Source organism: Accipiter gentilis, chromosome 17, assembly GCF_929443795.1.
Source record: "Accipiter gentilis chromosome 17, bAccGen1.1, whole genome shotgun sequence".
Taxonomy (NCBI): Eukaryota; Metazoa; Chordata; class Aves; order Accipitriformes; family Accipitridae; genus Astur; species Astur gentilis.
Window position 1 is genome coordinate 10,076,395 of NC_064896.1, and position 22,648 is coordinate 10,099,042.

The 22,648-nt window shown below is 53.5% G+C and overlaps 1 protein-coding gene across 2 annotated transcripts; it reads left to right on the top strand.

Moving 5' to 3' along the window:
• The first annotated feature begins 1,455 nt into the window (after positions 1-1,455).
• Positions 1,456-20,701, top strand: RASSF7 (Ras association domain family member 7). 2 transcript variants are annotated; one of them, XM_049819679.1, is made up of 6 exons: positions 1,456-1,519; positions 15,600-15,753; positions 15,981-16,885; positions 17,851-18,019; positions 18,688-18,798; positions 19,499-20,701. In XM_049819679.1, exons 2-6 carry the CDS (start codon positions 15,651-15,653, stop codon positions 19,528-19,530), a joined length of 1,320 nt encoding a protein of 439 aa, XP_049675636.1. In that variant the 5' UTR covers positions 1,456-1,519; positions 15,600-15,650; the 3' UTR covers positions 19,531-20,701. The 2 variants fall into 2 exon arrangements, with proteins under 2 accessions (XP_049675636.1, XP_049675638.1); XM_049819681.1 differs by lacking the exon at positions 17,851-18,019.
• Positions 20,702-22,648: the final 1,947 nt, after the last annotated feature.

Here is a 22,648-nt window from a genome sequence, read left to right on the forward strand (position 1 = left end):
TGCCGAGTGACAGCTACATACTCGCATGTTGCATCACCTCCTAATCCCAGCAGCTCGGATGCGGAGAAATGAGTAGTTAAGGATGTTGTAAACCTGAGGAGGTCCATGTGAGATGGGGATTTTTCTGACTGTAAGTGAAAACTAATGCACATTTTGTGATGGAGCAGCAGCCCTGAGATGCATTTTAGAGCAGCCACCTTGGGACCCATGGTCTGATGGGTGGGTTTTCCTTTCTCCTGAGCGGTAGGACATTTCACAAGATCTTCTGGATAAAGAAATACAAAGTTAACTGTGTGTCTGCCCCACTGTGGGAGATGCTTGGCAACCGGGGTTGCACCAGGCCCAACACGGCTGGAGCATCTTCGCAGGTGGAGACCCCAGGAATGGGATGCTGAGGCTGATGCCACCACAGTCATCCTCGTTGCCTGGCGGGCCGTGGAGGAAGGGCATCGGCGTGCAAGGTGGGGGGAGGTTCCGGGTGGGGTTTTTGGGGGAGCTAGGATGGGAAAAGCAGGCGGAGGGAGGAGGTGAGGAGTTTCCAAAGCCTCCGGCGTGGCAGCAGGCACCTGCTTCTTCCCAAACCGGCTGAACCTGTCTCCCTCCCCTCACCTCTCTGCGGTTTTAGGGTGTTCAAAGCCCCCCGGCCGGCTGAAGGGCAAGGGGCGTGGGGGCTGCCCACACCTCCTGGGCCAGGCCAAGCTCTTCCCCTCCGAGAAAGGGGTGGTTTCCTCCGTCCCGCCTGGGGACCTGCTGGGGCAGGTGGAGGTCTGGGACCTGCCATCGGACGGGCACAGGATTTTAGGTACGGCTGAGCACTTCCAGCAGGGAATGAGCCCACCCGCATGGCCCTGCAGCGCTGGGAGCCTGGCAAAGAGAAGTACAGTGCGGTTTTGTTTGGGGTTTTTGTTAAAAAAAGGAGAATTTAAGACTTCTTTTAAAAAATGTGATAATGATCTAAGACCTTTTTTTTTTCAAAAAAGAGAGTTTAAGGCCTTTTTTTTAAATAAAAGGAGAATTTAATACTTTTTCTAAAAATTTTTTTCTTAAAGTAGAAGTTAAGACTTTGAAAAATATATTAAGAGTCCTTTTTAGAAAGAAAAACAAACAAGAGAATTTAAGGCTTTTTTTTAAAGGAGGATTTTAAACTTCTTTTTTAAAAAAGGGGAATTTAAGCCTTTTTTAAAAAAGAACTTAAGGGGTCTTTTTTAAAAAAAGAATTTAGGGGTCTTTTTTTTCCAAAAAAAAGGAGAATTCGAGACTTTTTTTCGTAAAAACACCGCGGGGACTAACGCTTTGGGGCGCTCGGGGCGGGGGGGAGGGGCGGCGCTCACCTGGCCCGGGGGCGGGGCTGGCGGGGGGCGGGGCGGCGGTAGGGGGCGGGGCTGCAGGTCGCCGCGGCTCCGCGCTGCGGAGCGGAGCGGCGCGGCCGGGCCGGGCCGGAGCCGAGCGGCCGCCGCCGCCGCCGAGGAGCGGACCCGCACCCGGAGCCGCTTAGCCGCCGTGGCCGGTCCGGCGGCAGGTGAGTGCGCACCGGCGCGGTGGGGCCAGGCCGGGCCTCCCGGCAAGGGGCCGCCGCCGCTCTGCAGCACCGGGGCGCGGCGCGGCCCTGCCCGCAGCCGGGCCGGCACCCCCGGGAGCAGCCCCGGGGAGGGTGGCGGCGGCGGCGGCTGCTGCCTGCGGCGGCGGCGGCGGGGCCGCTGGCCCCGGGTCTGCCCGGAGCGAGGCGCCCCCGGGACAGGGCCCACCGGCGGCGGGGGATAACCCCGTTATTTTGGGGCTGCGTAAGTGCGACGACCCGCCCGAGCGTACGGAGTGGAGGAGGGGACTTGGGGGCAGAGTGCCTGCAGAAAGCCCCTTAACGAGAGCCCGGGCTGGGGTGACTGGGAGCAGCTCTCGGCAGCCAGCTCGGCGAGACCCCGAGCCCCTTTGCCGCCCGTGCTGGTCGTGTCCCGGTTGGTCGAGCGCTGGGAGGCTTTGCTTCCCGCCTGCCCGGGGGGGGCACCGGTTGCTGGCACCGGTAACCCCAGCAGCTCCTGCCACCAGCGTGCCCCACTGGAGGGAGCGGCATCGTGGTCCCGGTTAGCACTGAAAACGCTGGCCGGAGCCCACAGCGGAGGAGCGGCTGAGGTGATGGGGGCTCTCGGCTACCCGTGCCAGGAGCCCCCCCCTCGCAGTCTGCATCCGCGGGACAAAGCTGTCCATCCGTCCTCCCTTCAGAGACCTCTCGGGCAAAGCTGTTTGTCCGTCCGTCCTCCCTTCAGAGACCTCTCGGGCAAAGCTGTTTGTCCGTCCGTCCTCCCTTGAGAGACCTCTCGGGCAAAGCTGTTTGTCCGTCCGTCCTCCCTTCAGAGACCTCTCGGGCAAAGCTGTCCGTCTGTCCTCCCTTCAGAGACCTCATGGGCAAAGCTGTCCGTCTGTCCTCCCTTCAGAGACCTCTTGGGCAAAGCTGTCTGTCCGTCGTCCCTTAGAGACCTCTTGGGCAAAGCTGTCCGTCTTTCCTCCCTTCAGAGACGTCACCAGGAGAGGGGTTAAATTCCTCGATAAGAGCCTGGCTCCTCACTGCATACTTCTGATGCCTTCCGTGAACTCTGCCGGCAGGTTGTTTCGTAACTCCGCTTGTGGCTCACTGCCGGTGGGAGAACAAACTCCTCTCCCTGTTTTTTCCCTGCCCTGCAACAGTACTTTGTAATTGCAGGTTAAAAACCCAAACGTGGGTTTGAGAGTGGTACTATGTGGAGGAAGGGGTCACGGCTGTGCACCTCTCACTCAGAATGGCTGCCTCTGGTACAGCCTGCAGCACTCCCCTCAGGATGGCTGATTTTGGGAGAAATTAGGAAGAGGCAGGTGGAAATGGGTGAGAAATGATCCGAAGAGGCAAGACGGGAGCTTTGGCTGCTCCTTGCAGTAAGCCAGGGCTGGCTCCCAGGGATGCCGGTGCTAATGGTGCGTTTGTGGGCCCTGACTCGGTGCTCTGCCAAGACTTGCCAGGCAGGCGCTGGGCCCCAGGAACGTGTGGCAGCACGAACGCCAGAGCTCACCTGTCAAATGGCAGGGTCGCTGGATCTGGCCGGGGTGGAGCAGCGATGCTACACTCACCTGTCCGTTCACCTCGCAGGGTAGCTGTGTGGGGTCGCACTCCTCATGCAGCAAGAACTGCAGCTCTTCTTAGGGAGAAGAGAGCAAATGTGTGTGTGCGCATGCTGTAGCTGCAGTGGTTATGAGCAGGAAGCATATCTGAACGCTGCTTGCCTTCCCTACTGGGCAGTGCTGGTGGTGTCTGCTCAGGAAAGGGGCTGCAGGGAAGGGGGGACGCTCTTACCTTCTGCCGGTGCCGCTGGAATGCCAGGAATCCTCCGGCACCCTGGTTATCTGCCGGGAAAGCCTGAGCATGACGCCTGGCCTCCCTCTCGGCATAGCTCCACTGGCTTCCCTGCAGCTTCTGGAAAGAAATAGCATGGAAATGGAGAAGCACCCCCACGTGCATACATCTTCCTAAAGCCTTTCTTCCACCTTTTCACAGAAAGCTGCGAGGCCGGAGAGTGTGGCTTGCAGCACCTGCCGGTGCCCGGAACATTGCAGCATTGAGCACTGTGGGTCCAAGGGTCCTGCCCTCTGAAATTTCCTGGCAAGGGGATGCCAATTGCTCTAAAAAATACAACTCTTTGCAAATGAGTGCTGGAGAGATGTGGGAATTAGCTCTATCCAGGGCTTGAAGGGGGGACCTGAGCAACAGTCTGACCCTGAGATAATAAAACAACTTAAGAATGAAGTCTGATTTATTTTAATTTTTTTTTTTCCTGATGCTTAAGAAAAGCAAGTTACAGCTGCGCTTGGTAGCTTTGGATACCCGCAGGCCCCAGCGAGCGTGCTGGGGAGCTTGCCAGGCTTGACCAAACTTTTTGGCAGTGGGTGGCGGCTGGCCGAAGCGGTGCGGCGACGGCCGGTCTGAATCATCCCAGGGTGCTCCCTTCCCTGCTCTTTGAAATATGACTTGACCAAAAAAGGTAGTGTGGTGTAATTGCTGAAGATACAGGGATTTACTGCGCCCAGGCAAATAGAGGAGCTTCTGTGCCAAAGTATTTTGGGGACTGGATGTAAACTGGGGTTGGATGAGAGCTGGTGTGCTCTGGCAACATGCATGCTGTCCACTTCCATAGTTACCTTCACTGTCACCATGTCCTGCAGAGATAGATTGCCTGAGTGCATCTGCTAGGGTACCCACTGGTTCATCTCATCCATGTTCTTTCAACATCTCTCTGCCCTGTCCCATTTGTGTCTTCTGCTATGGGGAAAACCCTCCAGCGGTGGCTTGGAAGTGACCCAAGCCCATGTTATGCTGATCCCCATGTGTTGGGGGGGTGATGCTTTGGGACCAAATCCAGACAAGGGGTTGACCCTCCCTGGCTTGGAGGCCATAATGTGCGTGCCAAGGCTTCAAGAGCAGAGTATTTCCTCGAGTCATGCGATGTTGGGTGCTGTGGTGAGCGAGGAAGAAGGCCAGGTGCTGCTTGACGATGGGTTGCTCTGTGCCCGAGTTTAAATAAAGGCGTGAGGGATGTTTTAAGTATTAGCTCTGCGTGTATGTGTTGGTTTTAAGAGCATCTTTTTAAGGGATGTTCCTCGATCTGTCCCAGCTTGTCTATGCCCTTGTAAACCTGCATGGTCAAATTAAGGCATAAGCGTGTCTCCACGGAAGGTTTTTAACAAAATCCTATTATTGTAAATGATTGCTAACAATTTTATGTCCTTCCATTTTTCAGATGCCAAGTTCATAAGCTTCTAAAAGCAGCTGATTATCTGGCTTTTTGTGGACTGGAGTCAGCACTTTCTTGAGGGCTGGGGTGCTTCCAGCTGCCCCAAGCTAGTCATCTAGAAAAACTAGTTGCTTTTAAAAAAAAAAAAAAAAAGGATTAAAAAAAAAAAAAAAAAGCCCCAAACCCTGCAACACTACTTACCTGAAGACATGGGTGAATCAGCCCTGAGCTGGAAACTTTGGGGCACTTGAGCACTGCCTGAATTTGGGAAGGCTTCCCCTGCTGCAGCGCAGGACCTGCTGGAGCTCTTGGTCTTAAAAGCCAAGTGTTCATACGTCCCCATGTCCCCCCAGGTGCCTCCCGCATAACTGGGAGGACCGGTGATGGGATGCCACAGTGCTCTTAACAGCATTTTAGGGTCCAGCATCCCCCGTGGAGGTCCCCCATGATGTTAGACCTAGCACTGTGCTCCTGAGCATGGGGACTTTGGAGGCACCTATAGGATTCTGTAGGAGCATAGCTGGGTCAGCAGAGAAGCCCAGCGAGCAACAGCCTCCCCTTTGCTCCCTGCTTTTCCTGCCAGCCCGGGGAAGCCATTGGCAAGGGGTGTGAGCACCCAGCTGGTATTGTGAAGCTGCCCGGCTGAGGGATCGCGGGGAGAGCATTTTTTAGGGTTCTTGCTGGTTTAATGATTCCTGCTAGGAGTATTGCTTTCCCTGGGAGGCGCAAGTGTGTGCCAGGGAGCTAGTCTCTGCCTCTGGATGCTTGCCTGAGGCGGCTGGTGGTGTGCAGGGGGTTGGATGAACACCACAGACATTTCTAGATAAGAATAAAGATGGGTTGGGTTGGTTTTTTTGGCGGCTTTGTGGTTGCTGGTTTCACTTGCTGACTTTTATTTATTTTCTTTTCCAAGTTCTGGCAATGTTTGGAGGTGGCAGTGCTCCTTTCTGCAAAGAGCCACCCATACTTGTGGTGGGAAGGCTGGGTGGACCAGGCAATGGGCTTTTACCTCTTTGCATGTTGTGATAGGTGCTGGCTGGTTCCTGCAACATGAACCCTGCCCTGCTTCTCCAAGGGATAACTTGAGCTTAATTAATTGTCAGAAAGCAGCTCATGGTCTCCTTGGGCTCTTGGCCAGTATGCCCAGGTCTTTGCTTAACGGATCGTGCCTGTAGAAAGTCAGGTGTTTCCCAGGCTTGCTCTGAGAATGTTTCTCCTTCCTTTCCTCCCTGCCCTGATTCCTCTGGGATGGGGCTTTCTCAGGGCAGTTCATCGAGTCCTTGAGGTCCCATCCCAAAGGGGTAGCTCTGCAAGGCTTTCCCAGGGCTAACCCAGCCTGGGCACCAGGTTGTACCATGTCCTACCTGGTCTAAGGTATTCCCACCTGCTCCACCATCGGTGGGAAAAAATGCTGTATCTGCACAGGGATTTGTACCACAGAAAGGATTCCTGTAGGGTTTGTTTGGTTTGGGGATTTTTGTGGTTTTTTTTTAAAAAGGGTCCTATTCTATTGCTTGTTCTAGTCTTTTAAAAATCTTATAAACTCAGCATCTTGTGTCGTGAAAGGACGTTTGCTCTCCCACTCTGGCAGGGAAATATCCCTGCGACCCAGGAATGGATGCACTAGAAACAGCATTGCTTTGCATCTTTGAGATGCTGCACACCTAGGACTGCTTGTCTATCAAATCTATTTTGCCTCAAGAAATTTTTGGAGTGTTTTAACACGGTTTGAGGATTGCCCAGGCTGCGACATTGGACCTGGTGCTGTCCTCTTTGAATTCGTTTGGCTTTTTAATGACTTGCTAGGAGTATAAAGAAGCTGGGGTAGCAGGTTCAAAAGGCTGAGTTTCCCCAGAGTGACCCCAGGTGAGCATGAGTTGCATGAGGATTAAGCTCCTAAATGCTTCTGGAAAACCAAGATGTTTTTATTGAATCTCCCTCTCTGTGCAGGCAGGAGGGCTGGTGCGGTCCCCGGAACCAGTTCCCATCCCATCTCAGTCCTTCGGGTATCACTGAGTGCCAGCGGAACCCTTGACCCCCAGAATTTGAAAGGAGGACACCTACGTGTGGAGCGGGAGATGGACCCCTTTGCTGGCACCAAAACCTTTTCAGCCAGAGGTTCGCTGCCTCCCAGCAAGGCAGTTTGGGGGATTAAAGTTGGTCACACAGCCGTGATCTCCATCACTTGTTGAAGGACAGTGACTGGTACCCCCTCATGAATGGCCCCTTGCGTTTTAGTGCCAGATAGGGGATTGAGTTGCCTCTCCAGAGATGCACCTCCATTTTAGTGCTTTAAAGAGCTTATTATCTCTGGGTGGGTTCAGGCAGGGATTGATAGCACCTCCACCTAATTAATCATATGCCAGGTAGTGTGAAAGCAGAGACTTCTAAAATACCCAAGTGCCCTATCAAAGGTTTCAGCCTGGATTAATTCTGGGTCTCTTGTTTATTTGACTCTGCATCTCTGTTTGTGTGTGTGTGTGCGTGAGAGAGAAAGGAAGGAGCAATTTCAGCTCTGAGCAAATGGTTGTTAAAGGTCTTTTTAATCCTACAAAGTTATAAATAAATACCCATGGCAGCATGCACCTGCATATTCATCAGTGCATCCTCTCCTCCGGAGACCCAGCAGTGTGTCCTTGGCATGTGGCCGCTTTCTGAAGCAGGGTAGGAAACTGTGAGTTATTCTGGAAATGGAAAATAAAATCTGGAAGGTTTATCCCCAGTTTTGCATTTGCTAATTTGTTAATTACCCTCTCCTCTAGGATGAGAATTGGAGTGGAAAGAGGATTGCTGGTGGCTGACGCCAGCTCTTCTGAAGGAGGGTGGAAGGCAGGTTGGGGGGAGAATATTTGGAGGTCATTTGGCTTTTTCATGTCCCTGGTCCTACTCAGAGGAGAGGTGCAGAGCCTGAATTTTCCTGTAATCCTGTGGAAATTAAATCCTCGATCACTCTGAGATGAGATGGGGAGAGCGGCAGGTCAGTGCCTGTCTCTGCTTGCCTTGTAGGTGGCCAAAGTGCATCTCATCCTCTGGGCTGGACTGGGTGAGCATCACAAGGAAGCTGCACTTTGAGGGTTGTTTCTGGCTCTTCTGGAGGCACTGGGAGAAATAGCTCGTTGGTTGGGTTTTCCCCATTTTGGTCTTGCCCTTGTGGGGGGAAAAAAATGGAAATTTGGAGGAAACTGAAACACTTCTCCTCTTTGGCTAGGGAGGAGAAAGCAGGTACTTTGGGTACTTCAGAGTATTTCCAAGGCTTAAACAGGCTCTTGCACCTCCAGATTTGCAGCATTCCTTGTGCATCCCTCGTGATGAGAAATATAAGCTATTTTCTGACTTGGGGAATGGGCTGTGTGTAATAACGGGAGAACAGTCACAAATTGCATCGTGCTTTCACTGATGACTGCTGTGGAAGATGAACGCGGCGGAGATGCTGGACCTGCTGGCAGATGCGTGCTGGGGTTGTGTTTGTGTGCGGATGGTCTGGTAAATACCTCTCAGAGCTTGGCTTTTAAGAGCTGGATTGTGAGTCATTGCCCAAAGACAACGGGCATTTGAGCATCCTGGAGCTGCTGCGCTGGAGCTCACAGCTGGGCAGCGGCTGCAGGTACAGCAGTGCCTTGGCAGCTGAAGAGCAAGCACCATATTTTTTTGTGTTAAAAATAAAGGCAGTAGTTTTAGGGAAAAATTAGGCATTGGACTCAACCCTGAAAGATTTTCAAGTCCAACCCCTAATCCTCAAGGCTGATCTAGGTCAGCCTAGAGCCCAAGGCTACCTAGACCCAGTCTTGCTGGAAGCTGGACACCTAAATACTTCCCCATCTCCTCTTGGGCTCGGCATTCAGACGGGTTCAGTTGCACGAGAAAAAAGGAGTGTGGCAGTTAAAGAGCCTTTCCTCTTTCCCCTCTAATCTACATGTTGTTGCTAATTTTGCTTTGCCCCCTTGAGAAGAGACTATGAATTTACTCTCAGATGCTTTCATGAAGTTTCTCTTCACTTGCGCATCTGGGGTTGATGGTAATGGTTACAGCAGTAGCAGGTGCTGCCAATGTTTCCCTTGCAAACCTTCATCTGCAAACCTGCCATCTTTATGGCAGACTTTACTAGCCAGCCTTGCCAGCTCTTCTCCCCCCCGTGGACGGTAACCATTAGTGCTGCAAGGGAGAAATACAATGGATTAAGGTGAGGAAGGTGATCCTTCCCCTTCCAGGCTGACATGCTGTAATGTGAGTGTGTGCAGTAGGTGGAGGGCTTTTTTTTCCTTCTTTTAATTTATAATGAGCTTTCAGTTGGTTGCTTATCTGCGGGCTGGACTGGCTAGTATACATCCCTGAAATGTCATTGCTGCCTGTGATCCTTGATGTTTCAACGTGGCTCTTGACGCTGGCCCACCATGACCACAAATCTTGGCTTGTTTAAGAGGAGAAAAAAAAGTTCCCCGGCTCCTTCCCAGTGCTGTTTCTGAAGCCTTCGTGTGGGTGCAATGCTGCAGCAGACCCAAAAGGTTGGGTGAAAGAAATGGTGAGAGAAATCCCCGCAGGCGGAGCTGGGATGGGGTGAGCTTCTTCCGCATCGGCTGGGGTGGGAGCCTTCCTCCCCTAAATCCCTGCTGAAGGCCATCACCCCAAGGCCCATCCCCATCCCATGTCACAGCCCTGGGCAGGATTTGTCCCTGGCTCTTCCCACCCTGCCCTGGATCGGCCAGCCAATACACCCCAGGCATGTTACTGTGGGTCTGTAATTTTGGGGAGGAAGTAGAGCAGAAAATCCCAAAGCCTCTATTTTGCTTTTAATGGGGGATTGCTGGCACGGTGCTTATGGCTCTCCAGAAATCTGTCTCTTTGGGCAGTTCCTGCACAATCCTAATATGTGGGACATGTCCCCCTTGGGGTGCCGGGGGACTTCAGCAGTGGTCTGTGGCTTCAGGCTCAAGTGATGCTTCAGCTCTTGAGCCATGCAAAGGCTACGGGACTTAGGTTTCCTGGTCTTGGCTCTTCAATCTCCTTTGGGTGCAAAAAGCCCTTGAAACATGGATGTAACTTCTGCAGATGCCAAGCATGCATTAGGCATCATAAGATGCCCCCAGCAGAAGTAGCTTGCTATTGAAGCCCAATGGAGCCCGGGGGTGCATGTAGGCTGGGATCCGTCAACACATCTCTGGTAAAGGTGCACCTTCAGAGTACGTTTGCAGTGGTTATCCTTGTCCCCAGCTGGGGTTTCTCCGGCTGTGAAGGAGGGGAGAAAAGCGGAGTCTGACAAGCCCTCATGCGGTTTTGAAATTACTGATTTCAGTAATTTGCTGATTTTTAGGGCTTTCTGTCAGGTGCACCATGGCAGAGCAGAGAGCTGGATGGGGTATGATGGGTGGAACAAGGATGTGGGGACTATTATGGCCACCCCTAAATAAGCCACTTGGGTGTGAATTAGAGCCCTGTGACTGCTGCTTCCTTGCTCCTGGGTGCTTGCGGCCACCTTGCATAAGAGCTAGAGGCTTCGATAGGCCTGGGGGGTGAGTAATGCTTGCACACCCTCCCTGTGACGGCGGAAGGATGAAGAGCTGCCGCTGTGACCACTCTGGTAGGACTTGTTTGTCACCTCTTCAGCTTGTTTAACCCCTGTCAGCTCTTTGCACTGGGATGAAGTAACCCATTTGCTGCCTTGGGCTGGAGCCTGTGTCCTGCCTGCACCCTGATGGCTCCTATGCTGTAGGAGAGGACAATGACCTCTTTGGGAGGTGGCCCTCTTGGCTGCTTTCCACCAGGCCAGGTGATGGTGTCCCTTCAGGGTTCTGGGGCCAGCATCCTCAGGATGAGCATGGCACCGTGGAAAGGTCCTGCACCACGTGGCTGTGGGCAGGGCTTTGCCTGGTGCTTCCTGCTGAGGTTACAGTGACCATCGGTAGTCGCCAGAGTCTGCTGCATGGACAGCTCGTTCAGAATCGTGGATGATCATGTCCACCCAGTGTTGGACCTGCCATCCCAGGAAGAGCCACAGCATCAAGCCTTGCCAAGGCTGATCTCTGCCCAGTGTTGGACCCACCAGCGGCATCAACCCTTGGCCACGGCCTCAACCTTGGACTGTGGCATCACCCTCTGGCCTGGGATGGACATGGCATGGGAAGCCCAGCAGAGCTGCTCTATCACTGCAACACCCCAGCCAAGGGCAGGTGATGCTGCTCCAAAAGAGGGACCCGAGGCAGGAGGACACTCTCGGTGGGCTGGAGGGGAGCCTGTACCACGGCCCGTCCCTTCCAGCCTGCTGCAGGATGAGTGCTGTCAGGAGGCTTTGGTTCCCCATGCATCTTCTCCATGTTGGGTCACCTCTCCACACCTGAGTAACGGAAAGGCTTCTGTCCCGCCAGAAGGTTTCAGCAGGTGGGCAAGTACCATCTCTTCCCTTCAGTGCCCAGGAGCTGGGCCTGGTGCTTTGGGCAGGGAGGGACCTCAGGAAGCATTAAATAGCTGATGGATGCGTCATGGCAGCAGCTGATCTGTGGCGGTGAGTCACGGCCAGCCTGCCAGCACTCCGGCATGCAGGATGGCAGCACAGGGCCACTCCTCCCTCACCACTTGCTCTTTACTCATGTATTGGGTTTTCTTTTCTTTTTTACTTGTGTGTCTGCATGCAGCTGGGATGATCGTCCTCCCTGGCGTTGGTCAGGAGAGGAGCGAGAAGGTCAGGTTCAAAGCAGGAATGAAATGACTGAGAGCATCCCAGCATCTGCCCGGAGCGCATCCAAAGGGACGCAGAGCTGCTGGTCCCTGTGGACACCTTGGTCCTCCTTGGATGGTGGGCTCATCACAGCCTGCTCTCAAGTACAAATACATCTTTATTTATTATGAGCCTTTATAACTCTATGCCCAGCCCAAACCCTGACCCGAAAGGTTAGTCTGCTGGCTTTTTCCAGTTTTAATTAGGCTTGCTGGGAAGCTCTCCCTGTGCCACTGCTCTCCTGACTGCCCAGCCCCATGCCTGGCTCTCTGCCAGGGGGTGGATGTAGCAAGGGAGGCAAGCAAACCCCCAAAAATGGGTGAAACCTCAGCACTGGTGGGATGCTTGGCTCAAAACCTTCATGCTGGTCCCAGATGGTGCTTGTTGGAAGCTCTGATAGAGGCGTTTGGGTGCAGCTGGCCTTGCTGTTGGGTGCAAGATTGTTGTTCTTTTTCTAACAGGCTTTTTTTTTTTTTTCTTGTGTGTGGCAAAACATGGGAAAAAGGCACTTGCAAAGTGTTTGCAATCCTTGGCTGGAAGGTGCTGTCTCAGCTTCTGAGAGTCCCTGTGGGGGATGTGGTGGGGGGTCCCTACAAATCAGTAGCAGTCCTTGCTTCTGTAAGGAGGGTGACTGGCCAGTTTTCTTGGCTGGCCGTGTATTATTTCAGGTGCAGGGAGATCACCAAGCCCTTGTGAGTCCTGGCAGCCATCAGGATGGCGGTTTTCAGGAGCTGCACAAAACGTGCATCCTCCCGCACGTGCAGAAATGCTCCTTCATCTGCTCTTCCTTTAGCCCAACAGCTTTGGGGGGGCTGGGAGATGGCAGTGCCAGGAAACAAAATAAAGTGCAAGATCTAAGATTGCTAATTTTTTTAAAATTTTTTTTTTTTAGTGTCAGCATTTGAACTTCCAACTCCCAGTTAGGAAATTTGTTGAAGTCGTAGTATGAATCATCCCTGCCCTCAATTTTAGGACCCATCGTGCTGGAAAGGGAGCAGAAAATTAGTCACTTTGTTAATCTGCTTCCAATAAAAATGATTTAGAAATCCATAGCGGGGGAGGGGAGAAATAAGAATAAAATGAGAGTGACTTTTGGGAGTGACCATCATCCATCCTGGTGCCCGCAGCCGCCTGCTCACTTCCCTGGGCTGTTTTCAGGGCAGCCGGCAGGGCCTGGCAGCTGCCTGCACTTCTGGTTCATGATCAAAGTGACCTCCTAGGGCACATACATGCAGAGGCAGCTGGAAACTGGCTTCCTGCTGAGAAGCGCTTCTTCCCCAAGAAAAGTGATTCTCACCCCTCCAAAAAAAGCCCTTTTTGCTACCTGGTGGTGTAACAAAAGCACCCAATAATTAAAGCAGGCAGCAAAGCTGGGGGGGGGCGGGGGTGGTGTCATATTTGTGAGCAGAGCAATGAGACCTCCCCACAGCTGCTGATTTTTTAATGAGTGATGGTAAAGAGCTGGGGGGGCTACAGCAGAGGTGATGCTGGGGGCGAGGTGGAAGTTTTAGGGTTTATTGTCTGGTGGCTTTTAGGGTGCTTTGTTGGGTTTTTTTGAACCAAGGTGATGCTGGTGCAGTGGGATATTGGGACGAGACGCTGCATGCAGGTTGTGATGTCCCCCCGCCCCAAGCAGGGACTGGGGGGTATGAGGAGCATCACTGGTCCCCCCAGATAAGGATGAGCTGCCTTCATCCCATCAGCTCTGCTGTGAGCCCGGGGCTTTGGGGGAAGAGGGGCAGCCAGGCTGGTTTTGGGTGGGCTGAGGGAGCTGATCCTGCCCTGGGAAGGGGCGAGGAGGGAGCAGCCCCAAGCACTATTACCACCCCCTTGCAAGGGGCAGATAACACCTTGTATCCAGCAGTGAGCTAGGGCTGGTGACCCCCAAAAACCCCAGGGGTTGCAGCAAGCAATCAGTTAATGGAGACCCCCTGTGCTTGCAATGATTTAAGGAAATAATAATAAAAACAATTGGATTTTGGGGTGCTGGGGGATGTGGCAGGGAGAGATGCAGGGGGAAGGGATGTGCAGGGGGGGAGGGATGCGCCGGCTGCTTTTTGGGGGGGTGGTCCCCTGTATCGGGAGAAAAGCTGGCTGCTGCCACTCCCAGCTTTTTGGTGGTAGTGTGCTGCGCGCTGGCTGCTGGTAAATGATTGCTGGGGCGGCTGGCCGAGGCGGGGCTAGAGGTTGGTGCCAGGTTTGAACCCAAACAGGTGCCTTGGACTGGCATGCCGGCAGCCATCCTGCTCCCGCGCTCGGCAGCGTTCGGCAACCACTGGATTTTTTGGGCAAGGTGAGGCTGTGTGACGCGACTCACCCGGCTGGGTTAATTTTTCCTATTTATTTTTAAGCTCCTGGCTTCCCCATGGGGTCGGGGCAGGGGAAGGAGGGTTCGATGCTAGCCAGGTCCCTGGCCAGGGTGGGGGCGATGCTCCCCGGGATGCATTGCCACCCCAAATTTGTTATTAGGGTGCCACGGCAGGGTTAGGGACGGTGGCTTCAGGGTGAGCTGGGTGGTGCCGCGGTAGCACCTGGACTTTGCTCCATACCGGGGGACGGTTGCAGCCTTGAATGCACAGGGTGGGGGGAAGCGGTGCCAAAACCCAGCTTTGAAATGAAATTGGGCTAAACCTTGCAAATTTTAGTGGTTTTGGCTCACAGGGAGGTCGGCCGAGCCCAAGGTGCCCTTCACCCCCACCGGTTTTCCCCGGCTGCCCAGCCAAGGCAAACATGAGCTCAGCGCCAAGGTATTTGTGGTGGCTGCTCCGTGCCCACGTTTCAGAGGTGGGTAGAGGGGTGGCACCAATGGGACACAGCACCCGCGGGAAATGGCCTCACCAAGCCATATCTTCCCCAATTTCTCCTTGCCTTTCTCACACTGTGGCTAAAATCCCTCATCGCTGGAGGCGGGACCCTTCGAGCTCTTCCTTTGATTACTCAAGCAGACAACAAAAAAATAAGAAGTGGTATTTAACCCGAGGTTGAGCTTTCTCACAGCCTGGCTGCAAACTTGGGAGGGCTGGAGCTCAGGGGTGGAGAGGCTGCGACCAGCCAGTTTAGGTCGGGAAAGCAGTTTGGGACCCTCTAGACAGAGAGCCTGGAAACTTCCCATACATGTTCCTTCACCCAGGGCTTTCAGACAAGCCTGATGCTGGAAAAAACAGTGTTATAGGGGAAAAAAGACATATCTTTGTTTGCACAGTGTTTGAAAACACCATAAGCTCAAATATTTGAGTTGTTTACAGTTTGTGCTTAATTTTTTTTTTTTTCCTTCTCTTTTTTTTTTAAGGCTGTCACAGTTGTTGAGCTGCTGGAAGAGGCAGGAGTTGGGCGCACCCAGGCGAATGGGTGTTATTTTAACACAGGAGAAGCAACCACTGGGTGGGAGTCGGGCTGGGCCCTGGTGTTGTACAAAGCATCCCCTGGGAGCCCGAGCTTCACTGCGGGCGTTCGTGCCTGGCTCCCCTTCCCAAATCCCACCTTTGGTCACATTTTTGTGCAGAAAGAGGCTATATTTTAATTTCTTCATCCCCCTCTGATAAATTGAGATGGAGGTAAATAGATTAAAATGTTCATTATCTGTACCTTCTCTCAATATCCAGTTGCAAGGGTGGGCAGCCGGCAGTTTCTCCACCTTTTCCAATAGTGTTTGGAAAATTCTCTGGTGCCGCACTGCCAAATTGTCAGAGAAATCGCAGTGAAAGTCCAGCAAACACATTAAAAGTCTGCACTCGCAGCAGAAATAACTTGGGCATCGTCTTCTGGACACCGTGTAGGCGCACAAACCCCATCATTTCCCACCACAGGAAGATTTGGACCTGCTGCCCAGACATGAGCAAAAAAAAAAAAAAATTAAAAAAAAACATGTTGGGGGGTTTTGTGTGTGTTGGTTTTTGGTTTTGGGTGGTTTTTTTTTGTAGATGAACGTAGTGTTTTAATAATATCAACAAAAATGCAATCCGTGCACAGGGAGAGCTGCAGAGATGGATGGAGGGCTGCAGCGAGCAATTGCTTGGTCTAGGATACACCTTATGGGATGCTGACATTAAAGATGATTTAATGACGTGGCTCTTAAAGGCTTTCATGTTCCTCGTTAGTGGTTTGGGATGGAAACCTGGTTTCTTTTCTCCCTGCAGGCAGCCCATCCTGCGATGACCCAGCACGCCTGAGGCCCGGCAGCTGTGGGGATGGAGCTGAAGGTCTGGGTGGATGGGATCCAGAGGGTCGTCTGCGGTGTCTCGGAGCAAACCACCTGCCAAGAAGTGGTCATCGCCTTGGCACGGGCCATCGGTGAGCCATCTCCATCTGCTGGGGAGCTGCCCCTTTGCGGGTGGAGGCATCTGCCGAGGGGACGACCCATCTGCAGGTGCTTCCTTGGAAGAGGAGACCTTGGGTGGGTAGGGTCCTGCTCTGGGGCAGCGGGGACGTCACCAGCTGCTGGCCGTGGGGCAGCAGCCTCGGCACACGGCTGCTGGCCATGGCTTTCCCCATCTGATGTGCTCACCTCCTCCCGGCAGGTCAGACAGGCCGCTACGTGCTGGTGCAGAAGCTGCGGGAGAAGGAGCGGCAGCTGCTGCCTCTGGAATGCCCGTTGGAGTCCCTGGCCAAGTGCGGGCAGTATGCCAACGACGTGCAGTTCGTCCTGCGGCGGACGGGCCCCAGCGTAGCCGAGCGGCCCTCCTCTGAGGGCACTCCCCAAGCCCCCGAGAGGACGTTCATCCGGGCCAGCTTGCCCATCAAGCCCAGGCCCGCTGGCACAGATGCACCCCGTTTGCGGGAGCCGAAAAAATCCATGACCTTCAACTTGGGTCCTACAGGCCCTGGTGACCCGTTTGCTGTGAGCCGCTGGAGGCAGCAAGCACGGGAAGGGATGGACTTGGAGGGCGGTGGGGTTGTCCAGCCCTCCAAGGAGGAGCTGTTTAGGAGGGTGCTGTGGCAGCAGGAGCAGCTGCATTCCTTGGAGGCCCACGGGGACACCCTGGAGACGGACCTACGGCTCTGGGAGCGCAGCCGGCTCGCCGACCAGGAGGATGAGATCCTCTACCTGGAGCACCTGGTCCGGAGGAACGAGACGGAGCTGGGCGAGGAGGAGTTTTGGCAGAGCGAGCTCCGGCTGGAGAAGGAGTGTGAGCGGGAGCGGCAGGAGCGGGTTAGGAGCTTGCGGGCCAGCCTGGAAGAGTACACCCAGAGGATCTATGAGCTGAGCGCCCGGACCGAAGCCCTGCAGGAGGAGATCCAGTGGGAGATGGCTGAAAGGGCCAAGAGAGGGAAGGAGACCCCTGCGCCCAGCCCCACAGAGCTGGAGGACATGGCTGCCAAGATGAAAAGGGACCTGGAGGCCAAGGTCAAGCAAGGCACCCAGCTGGAGAGCAACCTGGCCAGTGTGGAGAAGGCCCTGGAGGAAGCTGAAAGGAACCTGCAGGTAGATAGGACTGGGTTGAGCAGCCCCATGGGGTGGTGGGACCTTCAGGAGGGGATGGGACTAGCTTTCCAGTGGCATGGGGCTGATGGGTTGGCCCACCTGGCTGGCAAGCGTGGGGCGGGGTGCACAGAGGTGGCTCAGCAGCGGTGACGGCTGTTCGGGCGGACACCACTGCTCTTGCCCAGCCGGCATAGGGTTCCACATCCATCGCCCTGCGTGCAAGCTGCATCTGGGCTGGGGTTCCTGCTGTCTGCTGTATGGGGAGCACAGCATCACCCCACTCCAGCATGGACGATGGTGCTGGAGCAAATGGTCCATGTGTGGGGTCAGTGGTGTTGGCACAAGGGTCAATGTCATCTTGGATAAAGGAGTCAGAGTGGGATAGCATAGGGCCCTGTGGTGCCTGTGCATGAAGCCTTTTGACCATGCAAGCTGTGTGGGGGCTTGGGCTCATCATGGGGGCTGCACAGTGCGGGGCTGAGCCATGATGCCCCCCCGGCTCGCCTGTCCTGGCTCCCCCTGGCATCAGGGGGTCCAGGCACTGCGTGTCACCTGTCCTCCGCCCACCGGGTCCCCTTTGGTGGAGCAAAAGGGGGAAGCTTTTGCCCAGCCAGGCAGTGGTAGTCACCCTTCCCCAGGGTGGCCATGCTTCCAGCATCTCTTCTTGAGCATCTCGTTTGCGTCTGGCATCAACCAGCACCACGGCGGCTGCCGTTTGATGGCTGCTCGCACCCTCTTGTGGAGATGCAGTGAGGCAGGGCTGTTCCCAAAACACCACCTTCCTCTTCCCTGCTGCCTGGGCACCCTGCACCCTGCAGTACCCCCGAGGTCCCCTCCGCCGGCTCCAGTAGGGTGAGCCCCAGTTGGGGGAGCAGCCCCAGGGGGTGTATGCCAGCTGGTTTTGGGGCATGGGGGGGGACAACATGCAGCTCATCCTGTCCCCCTCCTCGGTGTATGTTTTGCAGGCCCAGACCCAAGAGCTGGAGGAGTTAAATAAGGAGCTGAGGCAGTGTAATTTGCAGCAGTTTATTCAGCAGACGGGGGCCACGGTGACCATCCTGCAGGCCAGGTCCGAGGAGGATGCCCAGCCGGAGCCGAGCCCGCGTGAGCTGCCAGCCTGCCGGAGAAACGGAGGTCAGCATGCTGCTGCCGGCTCGGCCGGCGGGGCTGCTCCGCGGGACCCCTGCCTCCCCCTCCAAGGGGGTCGGCCCCAAAGCCTGGCCAGTTCTGCCCTGGGTGCTGAGGTTAGGCAGCAGGGACGGAGTTTTGGTGCTGGCATGGCAGTCACTCGCCACCTCGGGGGTCTCTCTGAGGCTTGCCAATTCTGGGGCTCCTTATTCCATGCCATTGAAGTGTCGGGGCTGCTGATAGCCATGGTCAGGGGTTGGATGCTGCATTGCTGCTTTTGAGGCCAGGGCGGCCACAGGGAGCTTTCCTTCACAGTATCACTGCATGCCACCACAGCGGTGGTGGCAAAAATCAGGTGGCCGAGGGCCAGCATTAGCCCCTGGGGGCTGTGGGCTGGTGGGCATGGGCTCTGGCCACCTATGACCTCTTTGTGTTTGGCGAGGGAAGGGTGAGCGTGGTGCCCAGGGCCACGTCCGCATCATCGCAGGGATGAGAGGAGGTGGTGGGGGGCTTTCATGGAAGGAGATGGGGAAAACGAGGACCCAGCCGTTTCTCCTCCAGAGCACCTGGAGAGGGTAATGTGGCTGCCCCACAGCACTGCAGCAGCCATGCCCAGTAAGCATGGGAGGAGGTACAAGTGCTGCCTGAGCCAGGTTTTTTTCCCCATCCCGTAGGTTTTCCTCCCACCACCAGTGCCGACTCACCTCCCCGGGCCAGCACCAAGCAGCTCCTCAGCCATCCCAAGACCCTGCCGGAGCCCCTGGTGTCCAGCCTGAACCCTGAAGGTGTGTATGTCCTCATGGGCTCCCAGGAGCACGAGCTGGTCTGAGGAGGATGTGTGGGAAGCAGGAAGAGGCTTTTGCTGCCCAAAACAGGCTGCAGAGAGCGAGCGTGTGCAGGGAGCAGGAGGCCGGAGCTATTTATAGATGCCATTAGCAAGAGTAAAAGCTTACACCCCGGCAGCCTCTGCTCTGCTGCCATGGGCTCCACACACTGGCTGTCCGGCTCTCTGCCCTGCCAGGAGCTGTGGAGAATGCTCCTCATCCCCTCTCCTGCTGCCCTGCATCCCCTGGGGCTAAGACCTTGCTAGGGTTAAGACAGGGAGGATTTGGCTCCCATCTTTTATGGGAGTCACTTCTGCTCCATCTTGGGGCCCTGTTCACCCCAAAACCCTTTCCTCCTCCTGTGACCTTTTTTCCACCTTTCACCACATTTTTGGGTGCAGCAAAAGCAAGCTGTGATGTCCCTGCCTGTATCCCGGCATCCCATTCCTACCTACGCCACCATCCCCTCAGCAAAACCCTTCTCCCATCCTCCTCACGGCCCGAAACCTCCATCCCCATCTCACCAGATGCTGTGGCATCTGCATGTCCGTCTCCCAGTCCGGGCTTTGCGCTTGGGTATACCCTGTTTTCCGTTCCCCTTTTTGCAAGTGCTCGTCCACCATGATGGGGTTGCTCAGGTTGTTTTCGTCTTGTCTTACAGTCATATCAACCAGGCAGAGCATCTGGAGGTAGAAGGGCCCGGCCAGCGAAGGATCAATTTGCCTTGCAAGTGTAACTGTATAAATAAACCATATTATATATATATAATTATTATTTTTTTTTACTGCTTTATATCATGAATGGATGTGGACGGCCAGAGTATTTTTACAGACTGTAAAATAAAACCAGAGACTGATGACACAAAGCAATCCTCTTCCCCTGCGGATGGAAGTGACCCCTTCTTCTATTTTTTTAAAGTGCTTTCTATATTCAACAGAAAACAGAGGCGCTCCCATTCCACGTAGCCTCCTCAGAAGACCCATCCTGCATTTGGAAAAGTCCTTGCTCCTTTGACTAGGGGAGCGAAGCTGAGGTGGAGACTTGCCTGGAGACTCACCTGGATGAAGCAAGTTAATGGGTTTTACAACATCTCGCAGCAGCAAGCGGGGCCTTGACAAACAGCCTCTTCTCTGGCTGCAGGGAAGGCACAAGAGCAGCTTTAAGACAAATTTCTGCCCCCCTCTTTTTTTATTATTATAAGAAATCTGTAGTAGAAACCCCCTTTCCACAGTGCAACAGACCAGGCTTCAAGGGAGCAGGGAACACACAGCAGGGGCTTCTTTTTCTTAAATCCACTTAATTTTTTCAACTTGTTTTTAAAATAAAAAAAAAAATAAATCACAGAATGAGCCCTTCCCCAGTGGCGGCTCAGGTGGGGAGCAGGACTGAAATGCTCTTGGTGACATTTCACTGATTTGTTTTTGGTTTTTTTTTCTTACTTGATGGCCAGTAGTTACTCTCGGTTTTTGTTCATCTGTCCCAGTGGGTCACCTTGTATTTTAATTGTGAAACCAAAGCAGTTTGGGGAGGGGATGGGTTTGTCCAGGAGGTCCTCGAGCCTGTGTTCAATGCGTCGTATGCAAAAAATGTGACTCGGGCACAGTGTTCGCCGTAAAACCCCACTTTCCCCATACAAATGTAACCCTGTGTGCCGCAGTTTCAATTTTCAATAAATCTTTGGGAAAGGATTTGAGCAAAGTGAGCGTGAGCGTGCTGTTGTGGCCCAGGGCAAGCCGTCCCCACTGGCTCCTGGTCCAGTGCCCGATGGGCACATCCAAGTGGTTTGTGTACCCCGCAGCTGCCTCTTTCCTTTCCAAGCCATCTCTTTCCATTTGCCAAATTAAAGCTGTATTTTATGACCAAATGTATCTTACGCACATGCTGCTTTTTTTTGGTTTTTTTTTTTTTTTCCTCTTTTTTAAATCGCAAAGTGCTTTACAACCAGCGGATGAAGCTTGTTTCCGGTGAGAGGGCAGCCATCTCTGGGATGAAACATGGCAGCGTTTTAATAATGCACAGCAGCAGCTCGAAGCATTTTAGGACAGGAGGCAAAGGGGATGGTGCTCGGCTGCAGGCAGGAGCAGGTAAGGGGGAAACCTCCCATTCACCTTCAAGCCCCTCTGTCTGCACCTGGATAACCACAAGCGAGAACGTCAGCTCTCGCTCTCCATCAGCATCTCCCGAGACTCTGTTGAGCTCTGGTCCCTGGGGACATACCCCTCTCCGATTTTTGAGGTGCCACTGCAGCTCAGCAGGTTGGTCAAGTGGTAACAGAGGAAAGTTTGCTTCGTTGGGAGAGCACTGATGCAGCTGTGTCTCTGGATACGACCGGAGAGCTGCCACAGCAGGGAGATGCAATTCGAAGTTGTCTTTTTTGAATCTGGGAGTGGGAGGGGTGTGGGTTTGGGGGTTGTTTTGTTTTTTCGGTTGTCCCCTCTGCAAACTGCATATCTTGGGGAAAATGAGTTTAAAATACATTTGTTCCATGCAGCTGCATTAAGGAGTTTCTCCTCTGCTTGCTTTCTTTTTGAGCTTCTTGTGCTCCTTTTCTGGACTCCCTTGCTTTTAAAATGAGACTCCACCTTGCTAAGAAGAGAAGCAGAGGGTGGTGGAGGTTGTAAAGAGTGTTTCAGTGCTGCTTGGCGGGGGGGGGGACGGACACCCAAAAAACATGTTCAGAAAACTCACTTGCCTTGAACATGCCCAGATTTTGGGATGTTACATGAAGTCATATGCGTGCCCTGAAAAACTGACTTACGCTGGTTAAAAACTGGATCTTTCATTTTTGGAAGCTACATTTGTAGCTTTGCCTTCTGCAAAATAAATGGGTATAAAGAGAAAAGGGTCATTGCTTACAGCACCTCCCACTGGGAAAAACAGGGCAGAAAATTAATTTGAATCTCTGATTTTGCATGGAATTTTTTGCCCTGCACTTCTGCTTATATATTATTTGATTATTATTTTTGTGGGTTATTTCTGTTCAGCTGTGATCTGGCAGGCCAAACCAGCACCACTCTTTCCTGGGAAAAAAAATAAGGTTTTAAAAAATGTATGTCACAACAGATTTTGACCCTGCAGCTGATGCCCCTTTGCTGGGATGCAGGATTTGGAACGGCTGCATGGGATGGGGGACAGTGTAACTTGGCCATGTGCCCCACTGAGGTCTGAGAATCAGATGTGGGGTTAGGAAGAACACCATGGTCAGGGGCTAACACTGTTTTTTTCAGCTCAAGGCTGTGGCATTTCGCAGGTTTTTTTTTCATTTTGTGTCCTACAAACCATCACCCAGCTGCTGCAAAGGCAGCAGTGTTTCCTAAGGTAATAAATTACTTTGATTAACCCCTCTCCCCCTGCCATGGTGCACAGTGCAGCGGGGGGAGAGGCATTAATCAAACTCATTTATTACCTTGGGAAACTCCCCACCCGCAGGTGACCTATATTCCTCCCGGCGTGGGGGGGGGTGTGCAATAGCACAGTGAGCATGCAGGTCCCCATGCGTTATTTAACCGAGCGAGGCTCAATACCCACTCTGGCTCCCCCGCCTTTCCGCTTTTATCCGCTCTAAAGGCTGTGTCAATAATACATTTCTGCCATTGAATATTTTATTGATGGTTTGACTTTTTTGCTGCTCACAATTCCCATTTCAAGGCTGCATGATTGTTCCTAATTAAAATTTTATGCCCTGGGAGAAGTCTTCTTGCTACAGTGGAGATGATGCTGTCCTTTTCTAGGCCACTACAGAGCGGTAGGAAGGAATTACTCATTGTTATGAGATTAAATCAAAGCAAATAAATTATTGTTTTTTCCCTTA

Excerpts from the sequence above, each read along its gene's own strand:
- RASSF7 (XM_049819679.1), top strand. The coding sequence starts at position 15,651 with ATGGAGCTGAAGGTCTGGGTGGATGGGATCCAGAGGGTCGTCTGCGGT. Across the intron at positions 16,886-17,850 it reads AAGCTGAAAGGAACCTGCAG|GCCCAGACCCAAGAGCTGGA; the intron begins GTAGATAGGACT and ends TATGTTTTGCAG. Across the intron at positions 18,799-19,498 it reads GTCCAGCCTGAACCCTGAAG|TCATATCAACCAGGCAGAGC; the intron begins GTGTGTATGTCC and ends CTTGTCTTACAG.